Genomic DNA, 15,599 nt, shown 5'->3' with positions numbered 1-15,599 from the left:
GACCGGTATATAGTAGTACAGTGCTGCATTGTGGTGACCACCAGTATATAGTAGTACAGTACAGTAGGCCATTGCTGTATCTTGCAGCTCCGTGTCAGACTCAGTTCTAGTATCCTGATCATTGCTCAATATCTGTGCTGCATTGTGGTGACCAGTATATAGTAGTACAGTGCTGCATTGTGGTGACCACCAGTATATAGTAGTACAGTACAGTAGGCCATTGCTGTATCTTGCAGCTCCATGTTAGACTCAGTTCTAGTATCCTGATCATTGCTCAATATCTGTGCTGCATTGTGGTGACCAGTATATAGTAGTACAGTTCTGCATTGTGGTGACCACCAGTAGTACAGTACAGTAGGCCATTGCTGTATCTTGCAGCTCCGTGTCAGACTCAGTTCTAGTATCCTGATCATTGCTCAATATCTGTGCTGCATTGTGGTGACCAGTCTATAGTAGTACAGTGCTGCATTGTGGTGACCACCAGTATATAGTAGTACAGTACAGTAGGCCATTGCTGTATCTTGCAGCTCCGTGTTAGACTCAGTTCTAGTATCCTGATCATTGCTCAATATCTGTGCTGCATTGTGGTGATCAGTCTATAGTAGTACAGTGCTGCATTGTGGTGACCACCAGTATATAGTAGTACAGTACAGTACAGTAGGCCATTGCTGTATCTTGCAGCTCCGTGTCAGACTCGGTTCTAGTATCCTGATCATTGCTCAATATCTGTGCTGCATTGTGGTGACCAGTATATAGTAGTACAGTGCTGCATTGTGGTGACCACCAGTATATAGTAGTACAGTACAGTAGGCCATTGCTGTATCTTGCAGCTCCGTGTTAGACTCAGTTCTAGTATCCTGATCAGTGCTCAATATATGTGCTGCATTGTGGTGACCAGTATATAGTAGTACAGTGCTGCATTGTGGTGACCACCAGTATATAGTAGTACAGTACAGTAGGCCATTGCTGTATCTTGCAGCTCCGTGTCAGACTCAGTTCTAGTATCCTGATCATTGCTCAATATCTGTGCTGCATTGTGGTGACCAGTATATAGTAGTACAGTGCTGCATTGTGGTGACCAGTATATAGTAGTACAGTACAGTAGGCCATAGCTGTATCTTGCTGCACCATGTCACTTCTAGTATTCTGAACTGTGCTTAATATCTGTGCTCAGTGTCAGTGCTGCGTTGTGGTGACTAAAAGTCCAGTGTCTTGTGCTGCATCTTGCTGCTGTAGGGTGCTGTGGTAGTGTCCTGTCACTGTGCATAGGTCATCATCATTCCAGTCACAGTGGTATCTGGTATCTATTAGAGATGTGCACCGGACATTTTTCGGGTTTTGTGTTTTGGTTTTGGATTCGGTTCCGTGGCTGTGTTTTGGATTCGGACGCGTTTTGGCAAAACCTCCCTTAAAAATTTTTGTCGGATTCGGGTGTTTTTTTCAAAAACCCCTCATAAACAGCTTAAATAATAGAATTTGGGGGTCATTTTGATCCTATAGCATTATTAACCTCAATAACCTAATTTCCACTCATTTCCAGTCTATTCTGACCACCTCACAATATTATTTTTAGTCCTAAAATTTGCACCGAGGTCGCTGGATGACTAAGCTAAGCGACCCAAGTGGGCATATGAGCATATATATTAGCATATATGAGCATATATGAGTGACAGCATCCAAGTAGGCACGTCAGACAGTCCGTACATATACTGGCAGGAAAAAGAGGCAATTTGGAGGCCCTTGCACAAACTGCCTTTCTTTTACCTAAGTTGCCCCCCCTCCAGTGTGTACTCCGAAAGAGTGTTTAGTGCAGCCGGTCACTTTGTCAACGATCGGCGTGGGAGGTTACTTCCAGAAAATGCGGAGAAGATGATGTTCATCAAAATGAATGATAATACATTCCTCCGTGGAGACATTTACCAGCAATTGCCTCCAGAAATTACACAGGGACCTGTGATGGTGGATTCCAGTGGGGACGAATTAATAATCTGTGAGGAGGGGGATGTACACAGTGAAAGGGGTGATGAATCGGACGATGATGATGAGGTGGACATCTTGCCTCCGTAGAGCCAGTTTGTGCAAGGAGAGATTGATTGCTTCTTTTTTGGTGGGGGCCACAATTCCGGGTGGGTGGGAGGGCCCAAGGACAATTCCATCTTGCACCTCTTTTTTATGTATTATTTGCATCATGTGCTGTTTGGGGACTATTTTTTTAAGTGGCATCCTGTCTGACACTGCAGTGCCACTCCTAGATGGGTCAGGTGTTTGTGTCGGCCACTTGGGTCACTTAGCTTAGTCATCCAGCGACCTCGGTGCAAATTTTAGGACTAAAAATAATATTGTGAGGTGTGAGGTGTTCAGAATAGACTGGAAATGAGTGGAAATTATGGTTATTGAGGTTAATAATACTATAGGCTCAAAATTACCCCCAAATTCTATGATTGAAGCTGTTTTTGAGTTTTTTTTTTTTAAAAACCCACAGTATCCGACAAAAAATTTTCAGGGAAGTTTTGCCAAAACGCGTCCGAATCCAAAACACGGTCACGGAACCGAATCCAAAACCAAAACACAAAACCTGAAAAGTGGGCGGTGCACATCTCTATTTAACACAGATCTTTTTCTCACAGCTCCCGAGGCTGTGAGAGAAAATCTAGTCTCTGGCAATTGGTGTATGGGGTTCCCGCAGCCAGTGTCGGACTGGGGCATGAAGGGCCCACCGGGGGAATGCTGCTGTAGTGGCCCATGCTTAAAGGTGTAGCCAGTTTCCAGTGGGGGTGTGGCCAGCCTCCACAGAGGTTTGGCTAACCACTACATGTTCTGTGCCCCTTGGTAAATATATAGTAAACCAAATTATTGTGAAGTATAACGTAACATGTATAATGCATAAATCCAGTGCACGGGGATAGTCTGGAACTTGATAGCTAGTGGAGGAGGAGGGCTCACAGGCAGTAGGGCCCACCGGTGGTTTCCCCTGTTCCCCTGTGGGCCAGTCCGACCCTGCCCGCAGCTAATTGAATCGGGCAATGCCAACATCCCATGAAATAGGAAATAAAATACAAATTAAAAGTTATTCCAACAGTAGAAAAATATAAGTCAGTGTGGTTCTAGTCATTTGGTCCCAATGGCGAACCCAATTTTCTATGAAAAGGGATCAAATTCCTCTCCGGTAACCTGTGCTTGCACATGAGCGGCCTGATTGTTTTGGATGCGCATAATACAAACCTGGAAGCTAGTTGAAGCGAAAGTAGTGTGTATTAGAGCCCATGTGGCCATATGAAATCATAGTTATTGTGCTGAAATTGCAGGGAATAGTAACCTGGCTCACAAGTTTTACAGTATCTTTTCAGTGGAGCAGCTAACTTCACATATTCCAAATAAGGTCTCCGCATGGTCTCATCTGGAGCTCTGTGTCTGACTTTTATTACAGGAAGCAGATTTAAAGCACAGTGAAGTGAGAAATACAGTTCTCATTTTTTCCCCAGATTTATTTCCATCTTCATATATCACTAGAATACTGGAATTCCATTCCCCGGTAGCCGCACTTCCTATTCCAGGCTGTGTGCAGCAGGTAGTGATACAGACATGTGAAATATACAGTACATATGCAGAGCAGCAATAATCATACTGGGTAATATGCATACAAGTTTTAAAGGACAGCACTTCAACTTGTTTCACTGGAGGCCGAAGATTGCAGAGCAAGATGGACATTTGCATTGGGGCAGCGATTTTCACAGGCAAGGGGAAGAGTTGCAAGGAGCGAAGGCTTGTCTCCACACCCTCACCTATCATTTGTAGATTGACTCACCATCATTTGCAGCTTCATGCAAGCTATTTTCTCACCCAAATCACACTCACTGTACATTCTTGTGCAGGCCATGCAAACTTGAGCTCCTTGCTTAGATCTTGCAATTTCAAGGAGGTATGACTCCACTCCCTCTGGACAGGGGGCATTCCAATAAATAAGTAGTTAATACAACAAACAGATGTCTTGTCCACCAGATGAATGTTGTTTATCCAAGTAATTCTTCCACAGGTCAAGGTTGAACCAACAATCCATTCTCCCCCAAAACATGCTTGACACCCCCTCCCCTCCCTTGAACTGATCACTCAATTTGACTCTACAAAAGTTCATGATAAGACAAGTTGATTCTCCCCCCGAAATCAAGGCTGATCTTATGCTTGGAACCCCTCTGTCACCCAGCCCATCCTCTCTTATGTCATTATTGCCAACTGTTTGTCATGAGGAGTAGTAGCAACTACAGGCACCTTCTCATATGTCTTGTGTCCCACTCGCATGCTTTACTGTATGACAATATTGTGCAGTATGTGTCAAACTGTCTAATTGATCCAATATGGCAGTACCCACCCCGTAGTGCAGCCCACTGGCAATTGGTGACAGGATAGATAATTTGGGAACTAGATTGAATGATGGGGCAGTACAAAACTGTTGCATAATTGTCCTGGTGAAATTGTGGCCCTGAATGTAATAGACGTTCTACATAGTATTGCAAAATCCCATGGGAAACGTTGGATTGGTATGGGCTGGCGGCACCCCAACCAGCACTAGTGGTGATCATACAAGACTTTATAATGGTCTGTCTATTAATTATGATTGTTGTCCTCAAGTTGACTTTCAATATATGCTCTGACTGACACTCCAGTAGTATGGTTAGACCGTCCCCCAGAATCCCAGCCATTAACAAGAAAATACAGACTGTAGGTTGTACAATGGAGCCCATTGCGGTCAGAGTGCTGTTTGAATGCAGGCTGGGACATCCCATGACATCAAAGACAAAGCCTAACTAGACTATTTTGTTAAATTTGACACTAAAGGGAGTATGCAATTACCCTTGATCCATTTTTGGCCGATAAAAACAGCCTGATATCGCAATTAATGACCAATGGTCATAACTGCGGTATCCTATTACAGGCCGTTTTCATCAGCTGAAAACGGACCAGCGATCGCACGATAACACATGGGATTGGGGATCAGTCTCTGATCCCATGTATTATCAGGGTTCTGGCAGCACGCTTGTCGCGGATTATGCTTCAATTGCCCGATGCACCCGAAATATAATTTGTGATTAGTGCCGGCATTGGGTGGAGGAGCGTGCCGCATCAAGGCTAATAGAATACCCCCTGGCGATACAATTACCCGAGATCATTGACCACAGTTAATTGAATACCACCCATGAGTTGTATGAAAATTTTATTCTGGTAACTTCTGTTTTGTTTATATCATTCATTATGTAGATGAAAACAAGAAAAGGTTAATAAAAAAAAATAAAAAAAAAAAAATATATATATATATATATATATATATATATACTGTATGTAATAAGAAAAGAATCATTACATTTGCCAAGCTGCAGCGTGAGTGCAAAACATGATAATGGAAAATAGCAGAGTGACATTTTAATACATCTCTAATTTATGTGAAGATGCTCTTCTAACAGCTTGCCACTGATGTTATCACATTGTCTCATATTGTTTCTCAGCTGTTTTTCATTACATACATTTATATACTATGTGTTGTTTTAGCGCTGTCAACTGGCAAATATTTTTTATGACTCACTCATTAAAAAAAAAAAAAATAACACATAATCCCTGACAGGTTGAGAACACACTCACTATTTCCTTTTACAGCGCTCACTACCAGTCACTTCCTGTAGTGACAAAAGCACAGTTAAGTTTTCGGTGATGTCATGTACCGGGTTTCTCCAGCATTATCCAGGGGATAGTTATGACAGAGGACCTACAAAGGTTTTTGTTGGGAAGGGAGAGTTGGTGGATCTGGGGCGACCCTTGCTAAGAGAGGGTTAGGTACGTGACTCAGTGTAGTGTATAGAGGGGCCAGAAATGTAGTGTAGGGTGTAGCGGGGTTAGCAGGGCTGTCATCATAAATTGTGGGGTCCGGGACTAACAAAGTAGGCAGCCCCGCCCAAGACAGAGCTGTGCATATTGTGGGTGGAGCTACAATGTGGGTGGGGCGTAAACTGGCACATAAACCTGTTTAATATAAAAGTGTCAAAGTTTGAGCAGTGTGGGGTGGGTGTTATTATAACATGTCAAGCTATTATGATAGCCAGGTCAATTCTACATATGTATATACAGTATGTAAATAAATATATTATAAGGGCACGGTCATGCCCTTATATTAAGGCTGAATCGAACAAACGGTATTCTCCCACAGGGAATGTTTGAGATGGGGGCATGGTGTTTGAGGGCCTACAACTCAAAAGTGATTGGACCTACTGAGCTGAAATTTGGCATGGACGCGTAGAACCGTCACCCGGTGCTGCATTCAGGGCAAAATAATAAAAAATGAGTAATTGGGAGCAATCCAAAGTTTAAACTGTCAGTTTTTTTTCTGCCACTTCCTGTTTGGCTTTTTGCCAGTTATTCTAATGTAGTCTATGGTGGATTTTTGGGAAGGCATAACTCACGGTAGAGGACGAATTAAGACTTGGGGTTTGTTTTATTAGATAGAGCTTGTCCCAGTTTGGTGCCTTTTGGGGTAAAGGTTTTTCAGAAAGTTACAGATTTTTTTAAAATGTAGTAAAATATGCCACATTATAGAGATAGGGAATTTCAATTTGTTGCGCATGCGCAGTACATAGCCGCCTGCAGGGGGTGTACAGTGGCTTCACTTGGGTGCACAAACATTTGCCGACTCCTGACCCCTAACTGAAATTCTTGTGTTAGGGGAATTAGCTGTGTTTATGTTGTAACACCTTCTCACTCTGTATTACAGAACGAGATTCGGGTAAGTATTATATAAGGGTAGTACTAAGGGATAGTCTATTACGGCTGTGCCTCCACTCAAGCTATATATATTTTTAATGAGGGTAGGGCCTGCTTGAGTAAGCCTTACCTATACCTTTCAATTGTGATTATTTGATGTTAAATATACTGATGTATATTTATACTCTTATGTACCTTTCTCCCTTTCTGCTCTTCTCTTCCAGGTTCCTTCAGTTCCTTCAATTCGAATGGATCAAACGATCAAGCAATATTGGTAAGTATAATACATTAATAATTTATTACCTTATACCAAACACATCAACTATGATATTATGTCAATTGCATCAAATACGGTATTGAATGTAAATGTAAGCATAACTTTAAACATAGGTCAATGCATGCAATACACAAAAAGTTGTCTCCACGAAAAAATACATCTGAATGCCAAAGTGACCCAGGTAATATTAATAAAGTAGTAGTAGTGCACTTCTGGTGATAAATACAATTCCTTTGTTCAGTAGCAAAGAATAATAGTTTTGTTTGCTTCTCAACTATTAGCTACAAATAGTCTCTTCTATATATATATATAGTCCGTAAGTTTGTCGACTTCTCCTCCAATTAAGATTTATTTGTTCTTCAATTATATGTCCGTTGGACAGTAATTACTAATTATATATGCATATATAAATCACTAAATTCAATATGAGTATAGTACTTTCTTCTAGATATATATATATATATATATATATATATATATGAATTCTGTGACTATTAATTCTCTTCTATCCTTGAAATAATGCCTCTGGAGCTCCTTGGTATGGAATGTTTCTATTCACTGTATAACTGTTCCCCATGTAGTAGTAACTTTATTTAGTTGGGAGCAGGAGTAAGATTCCTCCATAAGAAATATAATGTCTTCCTTCCATTAAATATTCATTATATGCTACACTGCAATAACACTGCCACAAATATTGTAATAGTATCCTTTCTGCCTTAACTGACTGAACATACTGTGGTAAAGTATTAGTGTTGTGATATTAAGCGTTTAAGTCTCTTGAACAGTAATATATCTTAAGCATCTTGCAACAGTAGTAGTGAAGAATAATCTGAAGAATAATCAAATATATACTGTGGCAGATAAAGATGAATCCTATTATTCAACACAGCCTGTATTGTGTAACTCACTTTTTACAGAAAGTAGTCCTCGCTGAAAAAAACAGTCAATAGGTAGTATTCAATAATGGTTAAATATACGTGCCACCAGTGTATTATGTTCCGTTCTCAGTGTTTATGGTGAAAAGGTGTGCCGTATAGTAACGTTACTGACCTGAGTTATCTTCTGTAAGTGTCTCTGGCCACTTACTACAGCTGTTCCCAAAGATAGACCCGCCTATCTGGTTCTCTTATTGGTGGTCAGGCAGTGAACCTCTTTTTATTGGAGGGCATGGAAGCAGCATAAAATAATAATAGAAATTTATTACTGACACTGAAATGCTGGTAGGTAGCATTGAATACTGTTCTCCTGGCTCTCCGTTTAATTAGGCTCCTGACGCAGACTGATGGGGCATATAACGATGCTCCCCCGGCTCTCTACTCACTTTACTCCTGTAGTATGCTCCGTAGCTGCGCTGAAAGGCCGCCTTGCTTCTCCAGCTTCCCACTCTCTGCTCGGCTGGCTCTGGCTGCGGGCGGCTGAAAATGCTCGTCACTGCTCTCACAGCTTCCAGTAGCCCCTGCTCTCCGGTTTCCCCTGCTTTCTTTTCTAACACCGCTGAATCAAGCTTCAACTACTGCCGCTCAGCTGCGCCGGATAATCGACCCTCCGTCCTCTTCTTCAGAGTGGGACCAACAACCACTACCCGTCATCGGCTCTCCTACTTATCCTCTCCTGCGGCTCGCGGTCCGGCATCCTCGCTCCCTTTACTGGTTATTTTCAGTCCCGTCCCCGTGCTCCGTCTTCGTCTCCCGCGTGGGGACTCCAGAAGTTTTCGCCAGTGTGCTCCGTCCTCTTCCCCCGCGTGGGGGTCCAGAAGTTTCCCCAGTTTGTCCCCCCCCAGTAACTAACACATACTTAACACATATATTTTATAATACCATAACAGTCATATATATATTTACACATTCATAACAATAAATTGATTAGGGAGCTACACTCTCCCCCTGGTGATCATTGCAAATTCATTTGAGTTTGATCACCATGAACAGACATAACCTCCATCTGGGGTATTGTTGGTTATTTGTTGATAATCTTCAAAATACAGCCAGGTAAATATAATATTAGGGTACACAGCCCTGGGGATCATGTGGGGTGATCCTAAATGATCATAGGTAAGTATCAAAGGTGGCTGCCTTTGTCTTTGTGGTCTACTTACAGGCTCACTTTCCACACTATCTTCATTACTATGAAGATATATATCTGAACCCTCCTGCAAACTATCACCCCCGTTATCTATTTTATCTTTATCTATCCCACTATCATCGGTTTCAGAGATATAATTAATGTCTTGTTCGAAATCTTGTTGAGCTTCAGAAGACCTTTCTCTAAAGTTCTTCCCTCTATTGGTTTCTCTTAGCTCTTTGTCTGGATCTGTATAATAGTATCCCCAATAATTTTGGTTCTCCTCTGCATCTCCCTCCATCCATCTTTCTGTATCATCAGATACTAGTTCAGATACTAGTTGTTTATTTAGACCACCAATCAGTATCCTGACTTCTTTTTGTTTCTCTGAATTACAATTCTGGGTTTCCAAACGTACTTCTCTCCCTATTGGGAGTAGATTTTGTCTATGATGCGTTAGGACAGCCCCTTGTCCATTTTCCAATTGTATTCTATACACTGGTAAATCTGTGAACTTTTCAATTACTACATACGGTTCCTCTCTCCAACGGGTAGCAATCTTGAATTTCTTTGGCGTTCCTAGTTGCTTTAATAGCACTCTATCTCCGGGGGATAGTACTTGATCACGTACCTTCCGGTCATAATAAACTTTGTTCTTTTCTCCTGACCTATTGGCAGCCTGTTCAGCTAGAATGTAAGCTTCCTCCAGCTCTTTCCTTAATCTCTCCACATATTTTATATGCGAACTAAAGGGATGACTACCAGAAGAAGTTCCCATGCATACATCTATCGGGAGTTTAGCCTCCCTCCCGATCATCAAATAGTAAGGTGAAAATCCAGTTGACTCGTTGCGGGTACAGTTATAAGCATGTACTAAGCGATTGACGTGTTTCTTCCAGTGCTGCTTGTTCAATGGACTCAGTGTCCCTAACATATCCAGTAAAGTCCTGTTAAACCTTTCAGGTTGTGGATCACCCTGCGGGTGATAGGGGGTAGTTCTGGATTTTGTAATTCCACAACTCCTGCATAGCTCTTTTATCAACCGGCTTTCGAAGTCTCTCCCTTGATCTGTGTGTATTCTGTTAGGCAGTCCATAATGAATAAAAAATTTATCCCACAGGGTGTTCGCAACGGTGGATGATTTTTGATTCGGGGTGACATATGCCTGTGCGTACCTTGTGAAGTGGTCAGTCACAACTAATATGTTGCATTTTCTTCCAGGCTCCACTTCCAACATGAGATAATCCATGCATACTAAATCCATGGGTCCGCCACTTTTAAATGTCACCAGTGGATCTGTCCTAGTGGGTAATGTTTTCCGCACAACGCAATTTCCACATGTTTGGCAATATTTCAATATCTCTTTTCTCATATTGGGCCAGTAGAACCGGTCAATTATCAAATTCAATGTCTTTTCAAACCCCAGATGACCATGTTCATCATGTAGCGCATGCATTACAGAAGGACGAAACTTCCTCGGCAGCACCAATTGGCATCGTTGGTGTCCATCTCTTAACTTTGTACATCGATACAAGACTCCCCTTCTAAAGGTCAAATTTCTCTCCTGTTTTTTCAATAATGTCACCTCCTCCTGCAACTCAGGCAAAATGGTCTGCCTCTGATTTTTCTGAAATAAACACTTTATTCCTGGGTCATGTTGTTGTTCATGCAAAAGTTCCCTCTGTTTTATCTTGGGAAGACCTTCTAGTTCCACATGGCTGATCCAACAGTAGGACAAAGGCAATGCAGTGGGGGTTATCCCTAAAGCACCTATTTGTTTACTCCCAGTAATGACATCCACAAATACATTGTGACATAAACTCTTGACTTCTCCAGCCGGGATTTCGATCCATGTATCTTCATCTCCTCCTGCCTGCTGTTGACCAGGGATCCTAGAGAGCGAATCAGCGTCTATGTTATTAACACCTGGTCTGTATTTTAAGGAAAAATTATACAATGCTAAAGCAGCTAACCAACGATGACCAGTAGCGTCTAGCTTAGCTGTTGTCTGTACGTACGTTAGTGGATTGTTATCCGTATGTACTTCGAAAGTCGTCCCATATAGGTAATCGTGGAATTTATCAACTACACTCCATTTTAGAGCGAGAAATTCCAATTTATGAGTCGGGTATCGTTTCTCACTACTGGTGAGTCCTCGGCTAATAAATGATACTGGTTTCAGCTCTCCCTGGTGCATTTGGTATAACACTCCACCAAGCCCGTCTAGTGAAGCATCAATGTGTAGGACGTAAGGTAATTCTGGATTGATGTAAGTTAATACAGGGGCAGTAGTCAGGTTCTGCTTCAATGTCATGAAAGCGGTCTCACATTCGAGTGTCCATCGCTCCCCAAAGGGTTCACTGATTTTATATTTTGATCCTAGTCTTCTCTCAGCATTATTTTTCTTTTTATTAGCAGGGGGATATCCCTTTGTCAGATCTGTCAATGGCTTGGCAATACTAGAATAGCCCGGGACAAATCGGCGGTAGTATCCACAAAACCCCAAAAAAGATCTCAAATCTTTGAGTTTAACTGGACGGGGCCAGTTCTTAACAGCCTCTACTTTGTCAGGGTCCGTAGCCACTCCTTCCCTACTAACAATATGTCCGAGGTATTTCACAGCAGACTGGCATAGATGACACTTCTCAATGGACAATTTTAATCCTGCTTCAATCAATCTCTCCAAAACTTTTAGGAGTCGATCATTATGTTCTTGTAAGGAGGCCCCAAACACAATGATATCATCTAAGTACACGATGACTTCGCGATAGTTCATGTCTCCTACAGTCTTTTCCATTGCTCTCTGGAAAGTAGCAGGGGCTCCTTTTACTCCCTGCGGCATCTGTATAAATTCAAAAAATCCAAGAGGACATATAAACGCAGTTTTTTCTCTATCCTCTGGCCTCATAGGTATCTGGTAAAAGCCACTCCTTAGGTCCAGTACCGAGAACCACGAGCTTCCTTGCAAACAGTCTAGCGCTTCATCCACTTTTGGCACTGTGTACTGATCGGACACAGTCCTCTGATTTAAAGTTCGATAGTCTATACACATTCTTATATTTCCATTTTTCTTTCATGCAATCACTATAGGTGAGGCATAAGGGCTTCTAGATTCCATAATCACTTGATTCTCAAGTAAACCCTTTAAGTGTTGTCTTACATCCTCGAAATCAGCTGGAGCAATTCTCCGAGATCGCTCACGGAAAGGTGTCTCATCAGTCAATCGGATGTTATGTTCTACTCCTTTCGCCATGCCTAGGTCCCATTCTCCGCAAGAGAAAGCCTGGCTCCTAATTTCCAACTCAGCTATGAGAGCAATCTTCTCTTCTCGGGTAATATCACTTCCCTGGAAACATGAATCAAATTTGTTTATTGGTCCAACTGAACTACTACTCTCTATCTCCTCAGATGATACTTGGTAAGTGGAAGCAGCTGTACACTCGCCCTCTCTCTTATGCCATTCAGTGAGAATGTGATAAATTCTGGTGTTTGTCCCAATTATCACAGGAGGCTCTTCTCTTTCCTCAGGAATCTCAGGACACACTAAAGCAATAAGGGGCACTTGTATTCCTGCTCCATCATAGGTATGTTTATCAATCTCAAGAGTAACTTGTACGTATCCTAAGTATGGGTATTTTTCTACACTCAAACCCCATATCACTAAACCACTCAACGGTTGTATGGGTACATCAGAGATGTTTTTATTGTACCAATTCTCGAATATGATGGACACTTGAGAACCGCTGTCTACTAGTATTTTACAGTGACACCCATTTATATTTGCTGTTAATAACGGGGCAGGTCCTATCAATCCCTCAGGCAGTTTCCCACTCCACCAGGAATTCCCCATGGCACAACAACTGACTTCTAGGGGGCCTGTGCGGGGTCCACAGACCGCCCTCGACCGTTTCCCATTCCTGAACTTTCTTGGTCTTGACTAGTCGCTGGGTTCATCCTGGGGTTACTCCTGTTCATGTTCCTTGACGCGTTGCATTCAAAAGCTCGATGTCCATTCCTCCCACATCTGAAACATCCTCTTCCATAGTTACTGTTCCAATTACTGTTACCTCGACCTAATCCCCTCGCTAGAGTGTTTCCACTAGACCTTGACAGGGATGCATCGGCATTAACACTTTGTGTTGCAATAAACTGTTCGATTTTTTTATTCTGTTCATCCATCATCTTCAGTATCTTATCTTCAAAGGTGCTACTTTCAGCTACCGGTTGCACCACTTTGACCTTTTTTTACGACTTTCTCTCTCATCTCTATCAAAACCTCCTCATGTTTTATTTCTTTCAGTAACTCGTTGAAGGTGGGATGGGGCTCTCTTGCACCTGAACATCTCAATTTCTGGGCAACCGGATCTAGGGTGGATGCTCCTCGCAGTAATTGTTTCATCCTGTTTTTATCGACATCTTCTTTAGCTATACCTCCTTTATCTACTATCTTATATAATAATTTATCCAATCTAATTAGAAATGTACTTAATTTTTCCCCTGATTCTTGAAGAGTATGATATAATCTAGAAGTAAGTTCCCCAACGTCTTCAAGTGTTCCGTAAGCGTAGTCTAAAGATTCGAAGTAGGTTTCCAAGGTAGCATTTGGATTACTGCGCCTGGCTGCCTGAATGATCCCCATAGCTGGCCCCCTCAGGCTTTCTACTACCCTTTGTCTTTTAATGCGATCTGGGCATTGCCATTCTTCGGTTTGTTGTACCGAGGCTTCTTTCCAAGCCTCATACGTCTCTTCTCCCAATGGTACAGGAGTAATTCCGGAGAATACCCGCAACCGTCGGTAACTCCCCTCATAATGCCATCTCTCTAATTTAGTGACCACTCTATCCATGACAGTCTCAAACTGATTGTTGCTTGTATTAGCACTGATGTTGTGAGTATCCACGTTCCTTCCTTCACCACTCTCTTCACCCCTATTGGGATTGCTAGGAGGTGAGACGGTTATTAGTGTACTAGTACCAGTCGTTTCTTTGTTCTGTATGTTGGGCCACATAATACTCCACCTTCTTCCAATCTCTTCATTTGCCACTACTACTGAAGGTATCACTTCAACATCTAATTCTCTATCAGTTTCTATGAGCATTGCAGTTGTTTTTCCTAGTCCTCCTATCATCCACTTGTCTACTATCCTGGGCTTAATTATGCCATACAATCTTGCTAGTTTTTCTATTATTTCTTCGTCAGAAAATTCGGTAAAATCCCCAACTACACTCAAGCATTTCTTGGGTTCTTTCCCTTTGCTACAGCACCAAGCGTTTATATCTTCTCCAGTAATTCTCTCCATCGTTATTTCCTGAGTAGTGAGATCTATTGGAATCTCAGCAGTGCCTCCAAAATGTAACACCTTCTCACTCTGTATTACAGAACGAGATTCGGGTAAGTATTATATAAGGGTAGTACTAAGGGATAGTCTATTACGGCTGTGCCTCCACTCAAGCTATATATATTTTTAATGAGGGTAAGGCCTGCTTGAGTAAGCCTTACCTATACCTTTCAATTGTGATTATTTGATGTTAAATATACTGATGTATATTTATACTCTTATGTACCTTTCTCCCTTTCTGCTCTTCTCTTCCAGGTTCCTTCAGTTCCTTCAATTCGAATGGATCAAACGATCAAGCAATATTGGTAAGTATAATACATTAATAATTTATTACCTTATACCAAACACATCAACTATGATATTATGTCAATTGCATCAAATACGGTATTGAATGTAAATGTAAGCATAACTTTAAACATAGGTCAATGCATGCAATACACAAAAAGTTGTCTCCACGAAAAAATACATCTGAATGCCAAAGTGACCCAGGTAATATTAATAAAGTAGTAGTAGTGCACTTCTGGTGATAAATACAATTCCTTTGTTCAGTAGCAAAGAATAATAGTTTTGTTTGCTTCTCAACTATTAGCTACAAATAGTCTCTTCTATATATATATATAGTCCGTAAGTTTGTCGACTTCTCCTCCAATTAAGATTTATTTGTTCTTCAATTATATGTCCGTTGGACAGTAATTACTAATTATATATGCATATATAAATCACTAAATTCAATATGAGTATAGTACTTTCTTCTAGATATATATATATATATATATATATGAATTCTGTGACTATTAATTCTCTTCTATCCTTGAAATAATGCCTCTGGAGCTCCTTGGTATGGAATGTTTCTATTCACTGTATAACTGTTCCCCATGTAGTAGTAACTTTATTTAGTTGGGAGCAGGAGTAAGATTCCTCCATAAGAAATATAATGTCTTCCTTCCATTAAGTATTCATTATATGCTACACTGCAATAACACTGCCACAAATATTGTAATAGTATCCTTTCTGCCTTAACTGACTGAACATACTGTGGTAAAGTATTAGTGTTGTGATATTAAGCGTTTAAGTCTCTTGAACAGTAATATATCTTAAGCATCTTGCAACAGTAGTAGTGAAGAATAATCTGAAGAATAATCAAATATATACTGTGGCAGATAAAGATGAATCCTATTA

The 15,599-nt window shown here is 41.3% G+C and overlaps 1 protein-coding gene across 1 annotated transcript; it reads right to left on the bottom strand.

Annotated features, from left to right (window-relative positions):
* Positions 1–13,295: 13,295 nt before the first annotated feature.
* LOC134944225 (paraneoplastic antigen Ma1 homolog) lies at positions 13,296–14,381 on the bottom strand. Its single transcript, XM_063932810.1, has one exon. It carries the CDS (start codon positions 14,379–14,381, stop codon positions 13,296–13,298), a length of 1,086 nt encoding a protein of 361 aa, XP_063788880.1.
* Positions 14,382–15,599: the final 1,218 nt, after the last annotated feature.

The sequence above is a fragment of the Pseudophryne corroboree genome, chromosome 7 (genome assembly GCF_028390025.1).
Source record: "Pseudophryne corroboree isolate aPseCor3 chromosome 7, aPseCor3.hap2, whole genome shotgun sequence".
NCBI lineage: Eukaryota > Metazoa > Chordata > Amphibia > Anura > Myobatrachidae > Pseudophryne > Pseudophryne corroboree.
Note: the sequence above shows the minus strand (reverse complement) of the source record. Positions and strands in the feature narration are given on the sequence as shown.

What these genes read in the sequence shown, in the direction of transcription:
- LOC134944225 (XM_063932810.1), bottom strand. Translation starts at nt 14,381, where the DNA reads ATGGAGAGAATTACTGGAGAAGATATAAACGCTTGGTGCTGTAGCAAA.